General features: G+C 42.6%; 1 protein-coding gene across 9 annotated transcripts in view; it reads right to left on the bottom strand.

Moving 5' to 3' along the window:
• RIMS2 (regulating synaptic membrane exocytosis 2) overlaps positions 1–18,779 on the bottom strand; it is an 830,084-nt gene that overhangs the window by 133,860 nt on the left and 677,445 nt on the right. For 8 of the 9 annotated variants that reach the window (XM_040354833.1, XM_040354825.1, XM_040354826.1 and 5 more), the window contains one exon: positions 6,676–6,782. In XM_040354833.1, coding sequence (XP_040210767.1) covers positions 6,676–6,782 — 107 coding nt within the window. Of the gene's footprint in view, positions 1–6,675; positions 6,783–16,319; positions 16,368–18,779 lie in introns of all 9 variants that reach the window. The other variant, XM_040354832.1, reaches the window with a different exon arrangement.

Raw genomic sequence — 18,779 nt, 5'->3', positions numbered from 1 at the left:
AGCTTCTAATGTCAGCTTGTTCAGTTGGAGCGGGAGCCGCGGTGGCGGTATAGCGGCGCTAAAAATAGCGGCGCTATACCTCCGGGATTCCTGCGGGAATCGGCCGCTAGCGGTGCGGTATTAACCCCCGCTAGCGGCCGATAAAGGGTTAATACCGCCCGCAATGCGCCTCTGCAGAGGCGCATTGCGGGCGGTATTGCCACGGTTTCCCATTGTTTTAAATGGGAAGGAGCGGTGAAGGAGCGGTATACATGCCGCTCCTCTCACCGCTCCAAAGATGCTGCTGACAGGAGATTTTTTTCTCTCCCGCCAGCGCACCGCCCTCGGGCTTTCACATTGAGTAGGCAATGAAGGAGTTTTTCAGGCGGTATAGCAGCGCTATTTTTAGCGCTGTACCGCCTGAAAAACTCCTCAATGTGAAAGGGGTCTTACAAATAAGGCCCCTTTAACACCAGCATACCGACATATGTTTCTATCTGGTTTGCTGGACAGATTGCAAATGTATCGCCGTACGTCTATTTTTTGCAGATTTAATCAAATCGGATGCCTGGCGGGTGTCATCAGACACATGTCCGCTAACATCGGCTGCCCCATAGATCGGGTCTGCTTGAAAAACTGGCAGGCGGACCGGATCAGACCACCCAGTGTTCTCTACGGGGCGGTGGATGTCAGCGGACATGTATCTGATGACACCCGCCAGGCATCCGATTTGATTAAATCTGCAAAAAATAGACATATGGCGATATGTTCACCATCTGTCCAAGGAATCGGGTAGAAACAGACAAGCAGTCCTTCTGACCGCCCCATAGAGGAGAGTGGGACTGTGTCCGTGTCTGCTCTGCATAGTGGGGATCATCTGTCTGCTCAGTGGGGATCTGCAGAGAGATCCCCTCCCTCCAGTTGAGCAGGCGGATTCCGCTTGGACAAATCTGATCCATCTGAAAGGGGCAAAAAACTGAGAAGCTGATTGCTCACTATGCACAGCTGCTCCAGATTCTATGTGCACCAGTTTTAGTAAATCCCCCTCTTATGCAGGCCATACATGGGTCAAATTCCGAACAAATTTTATTTTGAAAATCAGAAATTTTGTGTGTTTTGTGATCCATTGGTGCCACCATTGATTTTGAAATTCGACTAAGCAAGCCTTCAATTTCACCTCATGTTTCGTGGCTGGGAATCTTCTTTTCCTTCCAGGTCACAGCTCATGAGCATTTCTTTTTCGATTATATTTCTTGCACATCATTGATTAGAAATATGGTAGTTTTTCCAAAAATGTCCAACATGCCCCACTTAAATTCAATGGCCGTGCAATAATCGTTCATTGCTGCAGCCCAAAAATGGTGCGAAAAATGAAACGATAATTCTTAGTTACAGTTTTCGAAAGAAAATCTTTTGGACTTTGTCCCATGTATGACCGGCTTTAGTCTTGCACACTTGTACAGGCTCCTCGTCTGTAATTAAATTGCTTACTCAGATTTTTTATTTCACACTGTAAGCCTCTCACAGTATTCATTAAAAGCTGCAGCAAGTCGACCCTTATTTCCTGGCTGGACAACATCCGGCATCACCTGGGCTTTTCCTTTCCAGCCTCTCTGATCCTTGGACCACCCCTGTCATTCACTAGATTTCAGTTCTTTCAGTCTCTTCATTACATGTGAACATTACTTAGTTTTATTTGCTGTAAAAATTTAATAAGAGTGTTGTCTATACCTAAAGGGCCAGATCCACGTAGCGTGGCGCTTCTTTACATCCGGCGTAGTGTATCTCAGATTTGACGCTGGCCCGACGTCCATATTTAACATTGGCTACGCCTCATATAGCAGGGGTAACATTACGCCAAAAAAAGCCTCACGGAAACGACGTAAAAAAATTCGCTGCCGGACGTACGTTTGTGGATCGCCGTATCTAGCTAATTTGCATACTCGACGCGGAAATCGACGGACGCGCCACCTAGCGGCCAGCGTAAATATGCACCTAAGATCCGACGGCGTACTAAGACGTACGCCAGTCGGATCGAGCCCTCATTCAGTCGTATCTTGTTTTGTAGATACAAAACAAAGATACGACAGGTGATCTTAGAAATTACGCGGCGTATCAATAGATACGCCGGCGTAATCTCTTTGTGGATCTGGCCCAAAATCTTTTTTTTTTTATTCTTCCTTTTAAACTAAATATGGATCTCCACAAACCAGGGAAAGGATCCGACATCCACATTTCCAGCACCTATATTGAACAGCAAAAACAGAGCTTGTATACTGTATAGACGTTGGTACTGAAAAGAATCCAATAAATGGTTCTTTATCAGCTTAGCAACTTTAGGATATAAGCAATCTTATATATTGATACACTGATCTCTCTAGGCTTTTTAGCTAAAGATCCATAAAAAGCATGTCTACTTAAATATATATCAATTATATTGTCCAGAGGAAGTCAGGAAATTAGTAATAGGGGGCGCTTCCCAAATACTGTATGTTCAACAAAGTGTACACAGCATTTAGTCTTTGAACATATTTTGAAGTTATCTGCGAATACACAAATAAATAGGAGCCTACAAAAATACTGTGGTATATTAATGTAGGCAACAAAAGACACAGTAGGGCTTATTTTCAGGGTAGGTCTTACCATGTAATGTGATGTCTTCTCTCCCCCTCTCTCTCCCCGCCTGTCAGGAATCCCCAGTGTGAACTGAGTTAAAATGCTTGTAAAATCCTATAATCCACTCTATTACAGTATTATATAGTGTGTTTCTGTAATAATTGTGCAAAATAGCTTCATTACAGTGCCGCTCTGCGCTTTTGTGACCCACCGGAGTTCTCTATATTACAGAAACACACACACTGTACATTATATAATACTGTAATAGAGTGGATTATAGGATTTTACAAGCATTTTAAACTAGGGCTTATTTTCAGGGTAGGGCTTATATTGCAGCCCTCTTGGAGAATAACACTAGGTCTTATTTTTGGGGAAACACTGTATATAGCCTGGGGTTTCCAAACTTTATTTAGTCTCATACAGCTTATACTATGTGGATATACTTTCATAAATACCTCAAACCACAGTTTGGATTATACAGGTATGTATAAGGATCTGAACACTGGACTGAAATAAATAATCATTGCCATGAATCTAACTGTATAAATCAGTGATCTCCAAACTGCATCCCAGGGGCCAGACGCGGCCCTTTGTTTGCTTTTATCTGGCCCTCGGATCATTATTTTATCAACTGAAACCAATGATGGGGCATAGTCCCCCTTCCCACTGACACCAATGTAGGCGCACTATTCCTCCCAATGACAGCAATTTCTTCATAGAGGTTGCCTTGGAAAATCTGTTTGTTGGTCACTTTGCATGGAAGCACTGTAAGAGCCGGTTCACACTGGGGCGACTCGTCAGGCGACTCAGCCGCCTGACAAGTCGCGTCCCATTCTATTCAATAGAACCGTTCTAATAGGAGTGACGCAAGTGGCTCCGACTTAGAAAAAGGTTCTTGTACGACTTTGGGGGCGACTCGGGGCGACTTGCATTGACTTCTATACAGAAGTCATTTTGCAAGTCGCCTCTGAAGTCGTCTTCAGGACGCCTTGCCGAGTCTCCCCCGAAATCTTGCCGCCCCAGTGTGAACCGGCTCTAAATGCCAAAGTGGCAAGTTTTCTATTAATAAATATTTACATAAATATTAAATATTAACACGTTTGGAAACACCACATTATATATCTGGAAGCTTTTATTCATTTGAGTACTCGCATATAACTTAAAGTGTTACTATACCCACAACAGTAAAATCAGTGTGTATATGCAGTAAAGCATGCTTGTTATACTCACTGTGGGATCTAAGGGGTTAATCCTCTGCAATGTGTAACAAGGCTGTTTGATCGTGTCTTCTATGATCCCCCCTTTATTTATTGTCCCCAATCCATCTGCTGGTATCAAAGAGTCCTAGGAGGCACTCTGCACATGCTCAGTTTGGTGTGTATTGCTAGAGAGTTTGTTTTTTTTGGGAGAGTGTAAACCTGTATATCTTTTCCCAATGTTATGCATCAGTTTTTTTTCCTGCATGGCAGAAATCAAATTGAACAGGGATGTTCCATAATGTGAGTCAGCCAGGCTCTACTACAGTGCCTTGAAAAGGTATTCATACCCCTTGACATTTTCCAAATTCGGTCATGTTACAACAAAAAACGTAAATGTATTTTATTGGGATTTTATGTGATAGACCAACACAAAGTGGCACATAATTGTAAATTATAAGGAAAATTAATGGTTTTCAAAAAGTTTTACAAATAAATATGTGAAAAGTGTGGTGTGCATTTGTATAGCGCCCCCCTGAATCAATACTCCTTTTACTGTAATTACAGCTGCAAATCTTTTTGGGGATGTCTCTACCAGCTGTGTACATCTAGAGAGGGACATTTTTGCCCATTCTTCATTGCAAAATATCTCAAGCTCTGTCAGATTGGATGGAGAGCGTCTGTGAACAGCAATTTTCAAGTCTTGTCACAGATTCTCAATTGGATTTAGGTCTGGACTTTGACTGGGCCATTCTAGCACATGAATATGCTTTGATCTAAACCATTCCATTGTAGCTCTGGCTGTATGTTTAGAGTCGTTGTCCTGCTGGAAGGTGAACCTCCGCCCCAATCTTAAGTCTTTTGCAGACTCTACCAGGTTTTCTTCTAAGATTACCCTGTATTTGGCCCCATCCATCTTTCCATCAATCCTGACCAGCTTCCCTGTCCCTGCTGAAGAAAAGCATCCCTACAACATTATGCTGCCACCACCATGTTTCACAGTGGGGATGATGTGTTCAGAGTGATGTGCAGTGTTAGTTTTCTGCCACACATAGCATTTTGTTTTAGGCCAAAAAGTAAAATGTTGGTCTCATCTGACCAGAGCATCTTCTTCCACATGTTTGCTGTGTCCCCCACATGGCTTCTCGCAAACTGTAAACAGGACTTCTCATGGCTTTTTCAACAATGGCTTTCTTCTTGCCACTTTTCCATAAAGGCCAGATTTGTGGAGAACACGACTAATAGTTGTCCTGTGGACAGATTCTCCCACCTGAGTTGTGGATCTCTGCAGCTCCTCCAGAGTTACCATGGGCCTCTAGGCTGCTTCTTGGATTAATGTTCTCCTTGCCCGGCCTGTCAGTTTAGGTGGACGGCCCCATGTCTTGGTAGGTTTGCAGTTGTGCCACACTCTTTCTATTTTCAGATGATGGATTGAACAGTGCTCTGTGAGATGTTCAAAGTTTGGGACATTTTTTTAGAACTTAACCCTGCATTAAACTTCTCCACAACTTTATCCCTGATCTGTCTGGTGTGTTCCTTGGCCTTCATTCTGCTGTTTGTTCAGAAAGGTTCTCTAACAAACCTGAGGGCTTCACAGAACAGCTGTATTTATACTGAGGTTAAATTACACACAGGTGAATTCTATTTACTAATTAGGTGACTTCTGAAGGCAATTGGTCCCATTAGATTTTATTTAGGGGTATCTGAGTAAAGGGGGCTGAATACAAATGCACGCCACACTTTTCAGATATTTGTTTGTAAAAAAAAAATTGAAAGCCATTTATCATTTACCTTCCACTGCACAATTATGTGCCACTTTGTGTTGGTCTATCACATAAAATCCTGATAAAATAAATTTACATCTTTGGTTGTAACATGACAAAATGTCAAATATTTCAAGGGGTATAAATAGTTTTTCAAGGCACTGTCTATATATATATTATTTACATACAGCTGTGCTCAAAAGTTTGCATACTCTGTCAGAAATTGAGGAATTTGGGCATTAATATTGAAAATATGACTGATCATGCCAAAAAACTGTCTTATATTTAGGGATAGTGATCACATGAAGCCATTTATTATCACATAGTTTCTGGATCCTTTTTTAAATCATAATAACAGAAATCACCCAAATGGCCGTGATAAAAAGTTTACATACCCTGGAATATTTGGCCTTGGTACAGACACAGAAGGTGGCACACACAGGTTAAAATGGTTAATTTCTCACATGTTTGGCTTTTTTAAATCACAATTAGTGTCTGTGTATAAATAGTCATTGAGTTTGTTAGCTCTCACTTGGATGCCCTAAGCAGGCTAAACACTGAGCCATGGGTGTGAACCACTTCTTAATAAATGATTGAACAGTACTGACTGGCATATTTAAGGCTTTTGATATCTTTTTATATCCTTTTCCATCTTTGTAAAGTTTCATTACCTTGTTAGGCAGGTCTTTTGACTGTTCTTTTCTGCTCCCCATTGGCTTAGTATCTAGCCTGCTTAGTGCATCCATTTGAGAGCCTGCTTAGTACATCCATGTGCATCCATGTGAGAGCTAACAAAATCATTGACTGCACTTTCAGGGCACTTTGCACTTGTAGTTTGTACTTGTAGTGCAAAGTGGATTTGCCTTTAGTAAATAACCCCCATAGTGTTCTCAGAACTCCTGGATGGCAAACATATTCTGTTGTTATGGTTATATCCTCAGGGGGGGTATTTACCTGCCATTCCTGCCCCTGTGATACCCTATCGTGGTGTCATCAGGAGAAGTCTCCTCACTTGGAACTTAGAAAACCATATCAACCTGGCAGAAGTGCTCTACTACTGCTGTATGGTTTTTGTGCAATAAAACCTGACCTGACCTAATTTTCGAGAAGTTCTTCCTTACCTTGGAATTATAATCTTTTTCTAGTCTTGAGTCTGAGCCAGTCGTCTGCTTATATTTGTTGATCTTCATCTTTATCTGCCGATTCCTCTCTTCTACATCCATCGAACCTGTGAACCATAGAATAAAAATACATCAGTTCAGCTCAACTTTTTATTCGATTTTACAAAGCAACATTTGTCAAAAATGGTGTGGACATGATTGTAGAACTAGGTCGTACTGACATCACATGCTTGAGGGCCTAATCCTACTGATGCATTACAGTAATGTGCTATACCACTAGGCATCTTAATACTCACAACTAAGTTAATCCTGAATAGCACCCCAAACACCTAGCCACACCACAATGCATGTGCATTTTAGTACAGCACAATGCACAGATGTGAACCATTTGTGTTTTGCGTTGTACTGTACCTTAACGCAACCTATAGTGTGAAAAAAACTGACCATTGTGTCCTAGATGATTGATAACTGCAAAAATGTGTTTAGTCCATCATATCACCCTGAAACACTGCAGACAACCATATTGCTGGCTTAGCAAATATACAACATATCTGTTTATTAGGTTATTATTTATTAGGCTACATGTTGAAGTAGGCCAAGTTACTGTGGTTGGCGTATGACTTGCACTACATGAATATGCATTTCAAACAGAAATCAATTTCTTCACTATGTGGCTGGGTCACATACGTGCAATGCAATTTATTGTGTTTTAAAGGAAATTGTAAGGTCCCCAGCTTTACACATACAATATATTGTCAAAAGTATTGGGACACCTGCCTTTACACGCACATCAACTTTAATGGCATCCCAGTCTTAGTCCGTAGGGTTCAATATTGAGTTGACCCACCCTTTGCAGCTATAACAGCTTCAACTCATCTGATGTTTGACAAGAAGGCCTGGCTCGCAGTCTCCGCTCGAATTCATCCCAAAGGTGTTCTATCAGGTTGAGGTCGAGATTCTGTGCGATATCCTGTTAAGTTTCTCCACCCCAAACTCACTCATACATGTCTTTATGGACCTTGATTTGTGCACTGGTCCAAATCACTTGGTAGATGAGGGATTATGGTGTGGGGTTGTTTTTCAGGGGTTGGGTTTGGCCCCTTCGTTCCAGTGAAGGGATCTCTTAAGGCGTCAGCATACCAAGACATTTTGGACAATTTCATGCTCCCAACTTTGTGGGGAAAGTTTGGGGGTGGCCCCTTCCTGTTCCAACATGACTGCGCACCAGTGCACAAAGTAAGGTCCATAAAGACATGGATGAGCGAGTTTGGGTGGAGGAACTTGACGGACCTGCACAGAGTCCTGATCTCAACCTGATAGAACATCTTTGTAATGAATTAAAGAGGAGACTGTGAGCCAGGCCTTCTCATCCACATCAGGATGCCTGACCTCACAAATGAGCTTCTGGAAAAATAGTCAAACATTCCCAAAGGCACACTCCTAAACCTTGTGGACAGCCTTCCCAGAGGAGTTAAAGCTTTTATAGTTACAAAGGGTGGGCCAACTCAATATTGAACCCTACGGACTAAGACTGGTATGCCATTAAAGTTCATGTGCGTGTAAAGGCAGGTGTCCCAATACTTTTGGCAATATAGTGTAGTTGTGAATTGGCCAAATCGTGTACAGTTCAGTGAGTGAGTGAATTACTAATATAGCGCTACAAATGCAAACTGAATTGCCTCAAGGCGCTTGGCTTGGCAGTTGATATAATAACCTTAGGCCACAAGTTAAAATCAGCCTAAACTTGAACTAGTAATACTCAGCCAACCTATATTTGTGGAATTAAAGGGGTGGTTTCCCCTAAAACACATTTCTAACAATAGATTCGTAAGACCCGTTACACAGCGGGTAGGCTGGCTTTTTTTTTTTTTTTTTAAGTACATACCGAGATCTCTGCGTTTCGTCCCTTGTCAGTGGGCGTTCCTAGTTGATTGACGTTCCTCGGACGGGCGCATACGTGATGTCACGACTTTCCGAAAGAAGCCGAACGTCGCTGCGCAGGTGCCGTATAGAGCCGACTCTATACGGCGCCTGCGCAATGACGTTCGGCTTCTGTCGGAAAGTCGTGACGTCACGTATGCGCCCGTCCAAGGAACGTCAATCAAATAGGAACGCCCACCGCCAAGGGACGAGACGCCGAGATCTCGGTATGTACGAAAAAAAAAAAAAAAAAGCCAGCCTACCCGCAGTTTAACGGGTCTTACGAATCTATTGTTAGAAATGTGTTTTAGGGGGAACCACCGCTTTAAGTATACCATGTCCAGTATTTAATTGTGAAAGCCAGAGTAAAGAACAGTTCATTGATCTAGCCCACAATATGGCTGCCTCCATTGTCTGAGAGTGACTGGAGCACTTTAAGATATTTCTGTAGCCTCTTCTGTTAAAAAAAAAAAAGATATTTCTGTAGCCAAACAAATAAACATTAGCTATTGGTGCCTCCTAAAAGTTACTGATTGGTTGAAATGTCATGAATCCTGCATCAGATAGATGAGTCCTTCTCTGTATAGCACATGGGTTCTCTTCAAAGGATTTTTTTTACCACACAATGTAGTTGTGTGAAAAATTAAAAACTTAGATGGAAGCTATTATTCTCTGAATCCAGTGACATGTACTAGCCCTAAAGAGTCATTGGCCTTGACCTAATATTCAGACGAAGAGTCAGGCCTCGTATACACGACCGAGTTTCTCGGCAAAAAACAGCAAGAACCTTGCTGGGAGATATTTTTTTGCCAAGGAAACCGGTCGTGTGTACATTTTCGTCGAGAAACTCGACGAGCCAAAAAGAGAGCATGTTTTCTATTTCCTTGACGGGAATGGAGAAAATTGGCTTGTCGAGTTTCGACAGCCTAACAAGGAACTCGACGAGGAAAACGATGTGTTTCGCTCGTCGAGTTCCTCGGTCGTGTGAACGAGGCTTCACAGTATGGTAGCTTCCATCTGAGTTTTCTCACACTGGTTTTGAGGCAGATTGTCTATACAGGATCAGAAAATTAACATATAATGCTCACTCATGCAAGAGCTGTCAAATTTCTTAAAATGTAAAATGTCTTTCCCTTCCCTATTATGAAATGCTTTAAATACAGTCCCAAATGTTAGCGTTTTCAGGACCAGAAAATGTAAACCTCTCGCTGATAATGACATATATGCCTTATAAAAGCAATGGACACCAGCAATACTGACACATGCTATGTTGGAATGAAAATCAGTGTTGTAGCATCCCCTGCCAGCCATGTCTTAGTACCAAAGGAAGTATCTTGATTATCCTGACTACTTTTTTTTAATATAGAATCATATTCATTTTTGAGTAACCTAGGGGTCCTGTGGCATCTATATAGTCGCTAACCCTCTCTGATAAAGCCTAGGTTCACACTGCTGCGAATTCAAAATCGCGGTAAAATGCACGATTTTACCGCGATTTCGGCCGCAATTTAATGTAAATCGCGGCCCGAAATCGCAAAAAGTAGTACAGGAACTACTTTTTGAAATCGCAGATGCGGCGTCGCACTAATTAGGACAGTGCCATTGCCGACAATTGCCGCCGATTTGAGATGCGATTTGACATGTCAAATCGCATCTCAAATCGTTCCAAATCGTACCCAGTGTGAACCAGGGCAAAATCTGAGTTTTTCCATATAGCTGCAGGATGTTTTTTCTCTCTGCTACTGGCTATGCTGCCTGTCATAACTGTAGTCTTTAGAAGCTTCTGAGAAGCCACTGTAATGACTACCAAGCACTACTATCAGCACTGCTTTTCTATCTGTGACTTCAGATAGCATGTTAATCCTCATCCCACCGGGAGCAGTGGCTTGTGTTGAGGAGGGTTTAGAGGTATTCCATGTAAATAAAAACAGTATATTTCACCCCTGTCACCATTAGGCCTCGTACACACGACCGAGTTTCTCGGCAAAAACCAGCAAGAAACTTGCTGGGAGAATTTTTTTTGCAGAGGAAACCGGTCGTGTGTACATTTTCGTAGAGGAAACTGTTGAGAAACTCGACGAGCCAAAAAGAGAGCATGTTCTCTATTTCCTTGACGGGAATGGAGAAAATTGGCTTGTCGAGTTCCTCGACAGTCTAACAAGGAACTCGAAGAGGAAAACTATGTGTTTCGCCCGTCGAGTTTCTCGGTCGTGTGTACGAGGCTTGACCCTGCTTAAAGTAGAACTAACGGTAAAACTTTTTTTTTTTTTTTAGATGGAGTAAGGGAGAGTTATAACCCCTGTCAATTAATTTTTACCCTCTGCGTCACATTGGGGAGATTTACCTTCACTTCATGTCCCATAGCCAAAACAGGAAGTGAGAGGAAATCCTTCCAAAGTGAGGGAATTTCTTACTGTGATCAGAACTAGTGACTCCATTGTAAGATTTCCAGTTTATTACTATTCTAGGGACAACCCAAAATTTGTGATTTTCTTTCATTTTCACTTTTGGTGTTAATGGTAAACATGACAAATAAATCTGTACACAATGTCCTGAATAGATTTGGAATACAGTGGAACCTTGGATTACGAGGAGAATGCTCGTAATCCAAAGTACTCGCATATCAAAGTGAGCTTCCCTATTGAAGTCAATGGGAACGAAAACAATTAGTTCCGCATTGACTTCAATGGCATGCAATACCGCATGCAGGCAGAGGTTGGAGGGGGCGCCGGAGAGCCTCGGAAACAGTCGGAAAGGCCAAAGGACAGCTTGGGAACAGAGTATTTCTGTGTCTTTACGTTCAGCTCTGGGGCCCCCCAATCAGGCCAAACGTGGTACTGCACACCGCTTTAGCCTGAATTCTGCTCGTTTTTGCGAGACAACACATGCAAACCGAGTTAGGATTTTTTAAATACAGTGCTCATATTGCGAAACGCAATCCGAGGTTCCGCTGTACTACAGTGTGTCTAATCTTATTCCTGAGAACTTGTAGTAAGCACCCCAGGTTGTACCGGACAGTGAGTGGATCCTGACTGAGCTGAACCCTTACAATAGAGAGGGGGAATCCATTACTGTGACCACAACTAATGTGTCTCCATTGTAAGATTTCCCCTTTATTACTGTTCTGGAGACAACCCTAAATTTGTGATTTTCCTTAATTTTCACTTTTGGTGACAAATAGAGAGGGTGAATCTCCCCAACGGGGGGCACAGACAGCAATGCCTTTGGCTAAAAATGTAGGTTTTAAAACTGATACCTATTGATAATCTATTCACTAAAAGCAATTTCTGCACAAAATGCTTGAGTTAAAAAAAGAAGAAGAAAGGAACAGTGCTAGAGGCAAAATGTCCACTTAACGTAAGCCCTTCTCCTACCATCCCTTCTGCTTCTCATCAATTGTTTGGAGGTCCCTGCACATTTATTTGGTTACTGTGTACTTTTCTCTTTGTGTAGGTGTGTGAATCTCTACACCCCTTTATTAAAAGGGACTCTGTACTTCATCCTTCTTTGTTTTACATTGAATGTCCCCCCCCTGTCTCCCTCTTATTTATTTAGATCTCTCTTCCCTTCAGGGGTTAGGGTGTTTTGCTTCAAGCCCTACCTGGTCACTGGAAAAATTCTGGTTGAGACCTACCTAGTATTCTAGGCTCCGGCCTTTACCTTACAAACATTTTTGTTTACCAATTTTGCTGTTGGTCCAATTTTCCCCACATCACCTATTTCCTTATCGTGATTGCTGTGTTGTTCTCCACTATTGCTGAGATCCATTATTCTTTCAGATAACAGCCTCCCCCTAGTGCTACCTGTCCTACCCTGAAAAACAGATTTTCTTGGTGCCTCTCCTTAAAGCTGTTCATTTCCATAAACCCATCCTTGGGCTTGTTCACATGGCCGATTACCTCCGTATGTTATGCAAAAGCATGTTGTGCTGACACAGGGATGCACAGGTGTTGCATGCAACACCATGCTGGCAGACTATTGGGACACAGGGCTGCACAGACACAGTCGCTGTGTATCAATGTGATATCTGTGTGGGTGCGGGTGTGTGTCCATGAACTCGCCCTCTGTGCATTGGGGTCTGTGCACAGATCTCACCTTGGGACACAGTAGCTGAGTCCATGCAGTCGCGCATCCCAATAGACATTGTGTGCATTCCTGTACCGGCAGTACATGCTCCTGTTAAGCGGCACATGGAGGTAATCTGCCACGTGAACGAGCCCTTTCTCAGGGCTTTTAGCCTATAGTGCCTCTGAATATTCTCCAAGTAAGATTTTCACACCTGTTGTATTTCTGAGTGGCTGTTACCCACCCCTAGATTGGATAGTTTTTGGATATCCCACACATCTGTGATTCACTATATCACTGTGTCCCTCACTGGACGATAGGAAAAGCAAGATTTCTGTAAACTGCCATTCGTTTTTAGCTTTCCTTACTACAAAAAATGTTTTGGCTATACAGTTGTGGCCAAAAGTTTTGAGAATGACACAAATATTAGTTTTCACAAAGTTTGCTGCTAAACTGCTTTTAGATCTTTGTTTCAGTTGTTTCTGTGATGTAATGAAATATAATTACACGCACTTCATACGTTTCAAAGGCTTTTATCGACAGTTACATGACATTTATGCAAAGAGCCAGTATTTGCAGTGTTGGCCCTTCTTTTTCAGGACCTCTGCAATTCGACTGGGCATGCTCTCAATCAACTTCTAGGCCAATTCCTGACTGATAGCAACCCATTCTTTCATAATCACTTCTTGGAGTTTGTCAGAATTAGTGGGTTTTTGTTTGTCCCGCCGCCTCTTGAGGATTGACCACAAGTTCTCAATGGGATTAAAGCGGTGGTTCACCCTCCTTAACATCATTATACCATTACATTCGGCATCGTAGCGCGAGCTACGGTATGCCGGTCTTAAATTTTTAATCCCCGTACTCACTGTGCTATCGATCATTGAAGTTTCCGACTCCCGCGGGGAATGGGCGTGCCTATGGAGAGGGAGGATGATTGACGGCCGGCTCTGGCACGTCACGCTCCCCGAAGACAGCCGGAGTAGGTCTCGGCTCTTCACGGCGCCTGCGCACAGGCTATGCGCAGGCGCCGTGAAGAGCCAAGCCTATTTCGGCTATTTCCGGAGGAGCGTGACGTGCCAGGGCCGGCCGTCAATCACCTTCTCTCACCATAGGAACGCCCATTCCCCGGAATCTTCAATGATCCATAGCACAGTGAGTACGGGGATAAAAAATGTAAGACCGGCATACTGTAGCTCGCGCTACGATGCCGAATGTAATGGTATAATTTTTTTTTTTTTTTTTTTTTAATAGGGTGAACCCCCGCTTTAAGATCTGGGGAGTTTCCAGGCCATGGACCCAAAATTTCAAAGTTTTGGTCCCCGAGCCACTTAGTTATCACTTTTGCCTTATGGCACAGTGCTCCATCGTGCTGGAAAATGCAGTGTTCTTCACCAAACTGTTGTTGGATTGTTGGAAGAAGTTGCTGTTGGAGGGTGTTTTGGTACCATTCTTTCTTCATGGCTGTGTTTTTGGGCAAAATTGTGAGTGAGCCTACTCCCTTGGATGAGAAGCAACCCCACACATGAATGGTCTCAGGATGCTTTACTGTTGGCATGACACAGGACTGATGGTAGCGCTCACCTTTTCTTCTCCGGACAAGCCTTTTTCCTGATGCCCCAAACAATCGGAAAGAGGCTTCATCGGAGAATATGACTTTGCCCCAGTCCTCAGCAGTCCATTCACCATATTTTCTGCAGAAGATCAATCTGTCCCTGATGTATTTTTTGGAGAGAAGTGGCTTCTTTGCTGCCCTTCTTGACACCAGGCCATCTTCCAAAAGTCTTTGCCTTACTGTGCGTGCAGATGCGCTCACACCTGCCTGCTGCCATTTCTGAGCAAGCTCTGCACTGGTGGCACTCCGATTCTGCAGCTGAATCCTCTTTAGGAGACGGTCCTGGCGCTTGCTGGACTTTCTTGGGCACCCTGAAGCCTTCTTCACAAATGCAGTGGAATTTTTTTTATGGGATTAAGTTAATTTTAATGGCAAAGAGGAACTTTGCAATTAATTGCAATTCGTCTGATCACTCTTCATAACATTCTGGAGTATATGCAATTTCCCATCTCAAAAACTGAGGCAGCAGACTTTGTGAAAATTAGTATTTGTGTCATTCTCAAAACTTTTGGCCATGGCTGTACAGACACCATAAAGAGGTTGTAAACCTCTGAAAAAATAAATAAAAAAAAACCTTCAAGACAAAGGCATAATGAGCTAGTATGCATCTCATAGTAGCTCATTATGAAATACTTACCTTAAAACTAAGCTTTTGCAGCGGTCCCAGCACACCGTTGTCACGGCCGACATCTTTCCTGGAGTTTCTTCTAGGTTTGCGGGCTCCATCGATGTGATAGGCCGGAGTCACGATGACATCACTCCTGAGCACACACGTGGGAGCCGACGTTCATGGCACGGGCTCAGACGGAACGGCACATGTGGGCCGTTCCTCCAGAGAGCATGTGCCAGTGATGTCTCCTAAACTGAACATAGTTCACACTGGTGCGATTTGACATGGGATTTGGCATGTCAAATCGGCGGCATTTGCAGGCAATGGCACTGTCCTAATCAGTGCGACGCCGCATCTGCAGTGCTGCACCGATTTTGAAAAGTAGTTTCTACACTACTTTTTGCGATTTTTGCCCGTCATTTACATTGACATCTGTGCAGAAACTGCACAGATATCTCTGCAATCACAGCTGAAATCGGGAGTGACAAGCGGGAGTAAAATCGTGCTAAACTCACACGACTGAATTCCCGCAGCCCAATGTGAACCTGGGCTAAGAGATATTTTCAATACCTATAGGCAAGCCTTATTAAAAGCTTACCTATAGGTAAAAGTTTGCAGAGGAAGTTTACTTCCTCTTTAATACTTAATACCTCTGTACTGATAATCTCCAAAAACTTTCATGTTCACCTATTTGTATTTAAACTCTTTAGCATAAGCCTGATTATGAAAATCAAGCACCTTCTATTTCGCTGCCACTTTATAGAATACAGAGCATCAACACATGAAATCATTTTACTAGCCTGTATTAAAAGTATATTTTCTATTTAAAACACATATTACTATGTTATTCAGATTTTATCCACAAGCAAACAGTAATTATGAAAAAAAATTTGATTAGATATTTACTTTTCTTCTTTAATCACCTCAATGATTCAGCCCTCCAGTTTATGTGACCAAGCCAAGGCCTTTCGAGTGTTCTCTGCCAACGGACAAAGAGCACTAGGGCAGAGCTACTGCTTGGTTGGCTAGTCTTCCCGTTTCTTCCCAAGCCCAGGGGTTGGGTTAGGCAATGGTCATGTGGCTGCCACCAAATGACAAAACAATTCTGACATTTGAAGAATAAAGGTATTTCAAATAGCTATGGATTAATGAACTATGCACTAAATTCTTTTAAAAGGTCAGTCCTCCAAAACATATGTTACTACTGTGTAGATGCTGGTGGGATAAATCAGTCACTGGACTTTTTACATCACTTGGGGACACCAGATTTTAAATGTTCCCCTTCATTTCTCAGCTCTGCCACCCATGCCATAAAATATTACACCTGCTTCTACAGGAGGAGAAGTTTCAAAGTCCCCAACAGATATAAAAATGGCAGCTGATTCAACCTACTAATGTCTACCCAAGCAGCATGCATACTGCTAACTTTTCCCATACCTGGATCCCCATTCTCTTGCTCTGCTGTGCCCTCTTCTACAAACAAATCTAGACGATGAATGCAATGGGATGCCAAAAATGAAAGCAATGATGGGAATACAAAACAAACATGACATTAACAAAAAAATTAAGACACATGCAAAGCAACACAAATGTGCACTGGGTACAAACAAACATGATTGATGTCAGTGTTAACATAATAGATGAGAAAGCATTTATTTCCATGCTTCAGCCTGCACAGTAAAGTGTACCTCTTGCTAATTAAAATAAAACAGAGCAAGTTCTTAAAGATTCAAATTTGTTTTCGGTCACCCTAAATGGACTCTCTAACTTTGTTTTTTCCAGCAAGCTGACTGACAGGCTTGAGACCAGTAGGTTCTAGATTAAGGCTGGGTTCACACCATTGCAAATTGGATGCGTGAATTCGCAAGACCTTTTAGAAGGAGTTAAAGAAGTTACGAAAGAAGTTTAAGACCCTTGTTAAATCCTCCATGGAACCCAGCGTACATAGCACTTTATCCCATTCCAATCTGTGTAGTGGTTGCTCAGCAGTATGGTCAAACAGCTCAGCACCTCCTTCTCCCTCGGCTGTCCAACCAAGCTGGATGAAAGAGATGAATCTATAATTAGCTTTGATTGGCAACGCAGGAGGAGAAGGGACGTGACAGAGTGCACACAAAGCTCGTACAACCCCGCCGTCTCCTAAGCTGCCAGGATGGAACATCAGCTACCCTCTGTCTAATGTTCCAGCCCTGTACCTCCTCTGCAATCTCCTTTGTACTGTAAAGAAGGAGCTGCTGATACCAAACCCACCCACCTGCCAGCCGCCTGCTATTTTGGAGGAGATAGACTACTATAGTAACTGTTGACTTGTATTGTTGTGACTGACCAACTAATAAGAGGAATGGAGGAGCTCAGCTATGAGAAAATATTAGAAGAACTACATTTATTCACTCTTGAGAAGAGGAGAATAAGGGGGGATATGATCAACATGTACAAATATATAAGAGGTCCATACAGTGAACTTGGTGTTGAGTTATTCACTTTACGGTCAACACTGAGGACAAGGGGTTACTCTCTACGTCTAGAGGAAAAGAGATTTCATCTCCAAATATGGAAAGGTTTCTTCACAGTAAGAGCTGTGAAAATGTGGAACAGACTCCCTCCAGATGTGGTTCTGGCCAGCTCAGTAGATTGCTTTAAGAAAGGCCTGGATACTTTCCTAAATGTACAGAATATAACTGAGTACTGACATTTATGGGTAAAGTTGATCCAGGGTAAATCCGATTGACTCTCGGGGAATCAGGAAGGAATTTTGTCCCCTGCTGTAGCAAATTGGATCATGCTCTGCTGGGGTTTTTTGCCTTCCTCTGGATCAACTGTGGGTATGGAGTTGGGTGTATGGGATTGTATTGTGTTTTTTATTTTTGTTTGTTTATTTTTAATTTTTTTTGTGGTTAAACTGGATGGACTTGTGTCTTTTTTCAACCTGACTAACTATGTAACTATGACCATGCTGTCCAAGAGAGCTGACATTCACAAAAACACAAACCCACAGCAATACACACCATTCACAACACAAGCAGACCGTTACCACAGTAGTCTCTCTCCTCTGAAATAGCAGCTGGGTCTGGGCTTAGTAGCTCTTTCTTTCCAGTGCAAAGACCATTGCAGAGGAGGCCAAAGGTGTATGATAACATGGAGTTTGGACTTTATGCTGTAGAATGAAGAGGGGGAGTGCTGCTTGTAACTCCTCCATAGTAGCATATAAATTGGGCTTCAGCCTGGGGTGGAGCTACAGCCAGCACAAACAAAAATAAAAGTGATATGTGCACAGGGTCCTCTTGGGGATTCAACCAGGGCCTTAAACATTTGCTGATACTTCTCCTTTCATGAACCTATAGAACTGAAGGAAATATCCCAGAGCAATGAATCAGATGCTCTTTTTGTGTCTTATTTGCAGTAGCAATTACGCACCTGCAATTGTACTGGTTTCTATGGCCAGTTCCAAATCATTTCTTCTTTTATTTACAGTCTCATTGGTATTTAATTTTACACAATTTAACAGAAAAGCATGGGCTGTACAGCAGGACTGAATATGTGTGACTGTGTTAGTAGGTCAAATGGGTCACAGAATATATACTTTAGGCCCCCTTCCAAACTATGTGATGTAGCAAAGTGCATTTTACGGCGCTTAACCACAATGTCCGTACCATAGTGTGGTGCCATTCATTTTGAATGGTATTTCAACACAATAAAGCAGTGGGCACCAACACACGTGCACTGCGCTGGGCCTACCCTTGCCACCTATAGCAGCTGTTACTATGGTTAGCAACATTATCTTTCGAACATTAAAAGTTTAAGAGAAGATTGCATAGGAAGGAGGGAGCGAGCCCCATTTAATTACCAACACTTGGTGACAGACAAACTGTTTGATGCATCATAATGTTTACCATCTCA

Source organism: Rana temporaria, chromosome 5 (genome assembly GCF_905171775.1).
Source record: "Rana temporaria chromosome 5, aRanTem1.1, whole genome shotgun sequence".
Classification (NCBI taxonomy): Eukaryota; Metazoa; Chordata; class Amphibia; order Anura; family Ranidae; genus Rana; species Rana temporaria.
The sequence above is the reverse complement of the archived record's forward strand: the minus strand, read 5'-3'. Positions and strand labels throughout refer to the sequence as shown.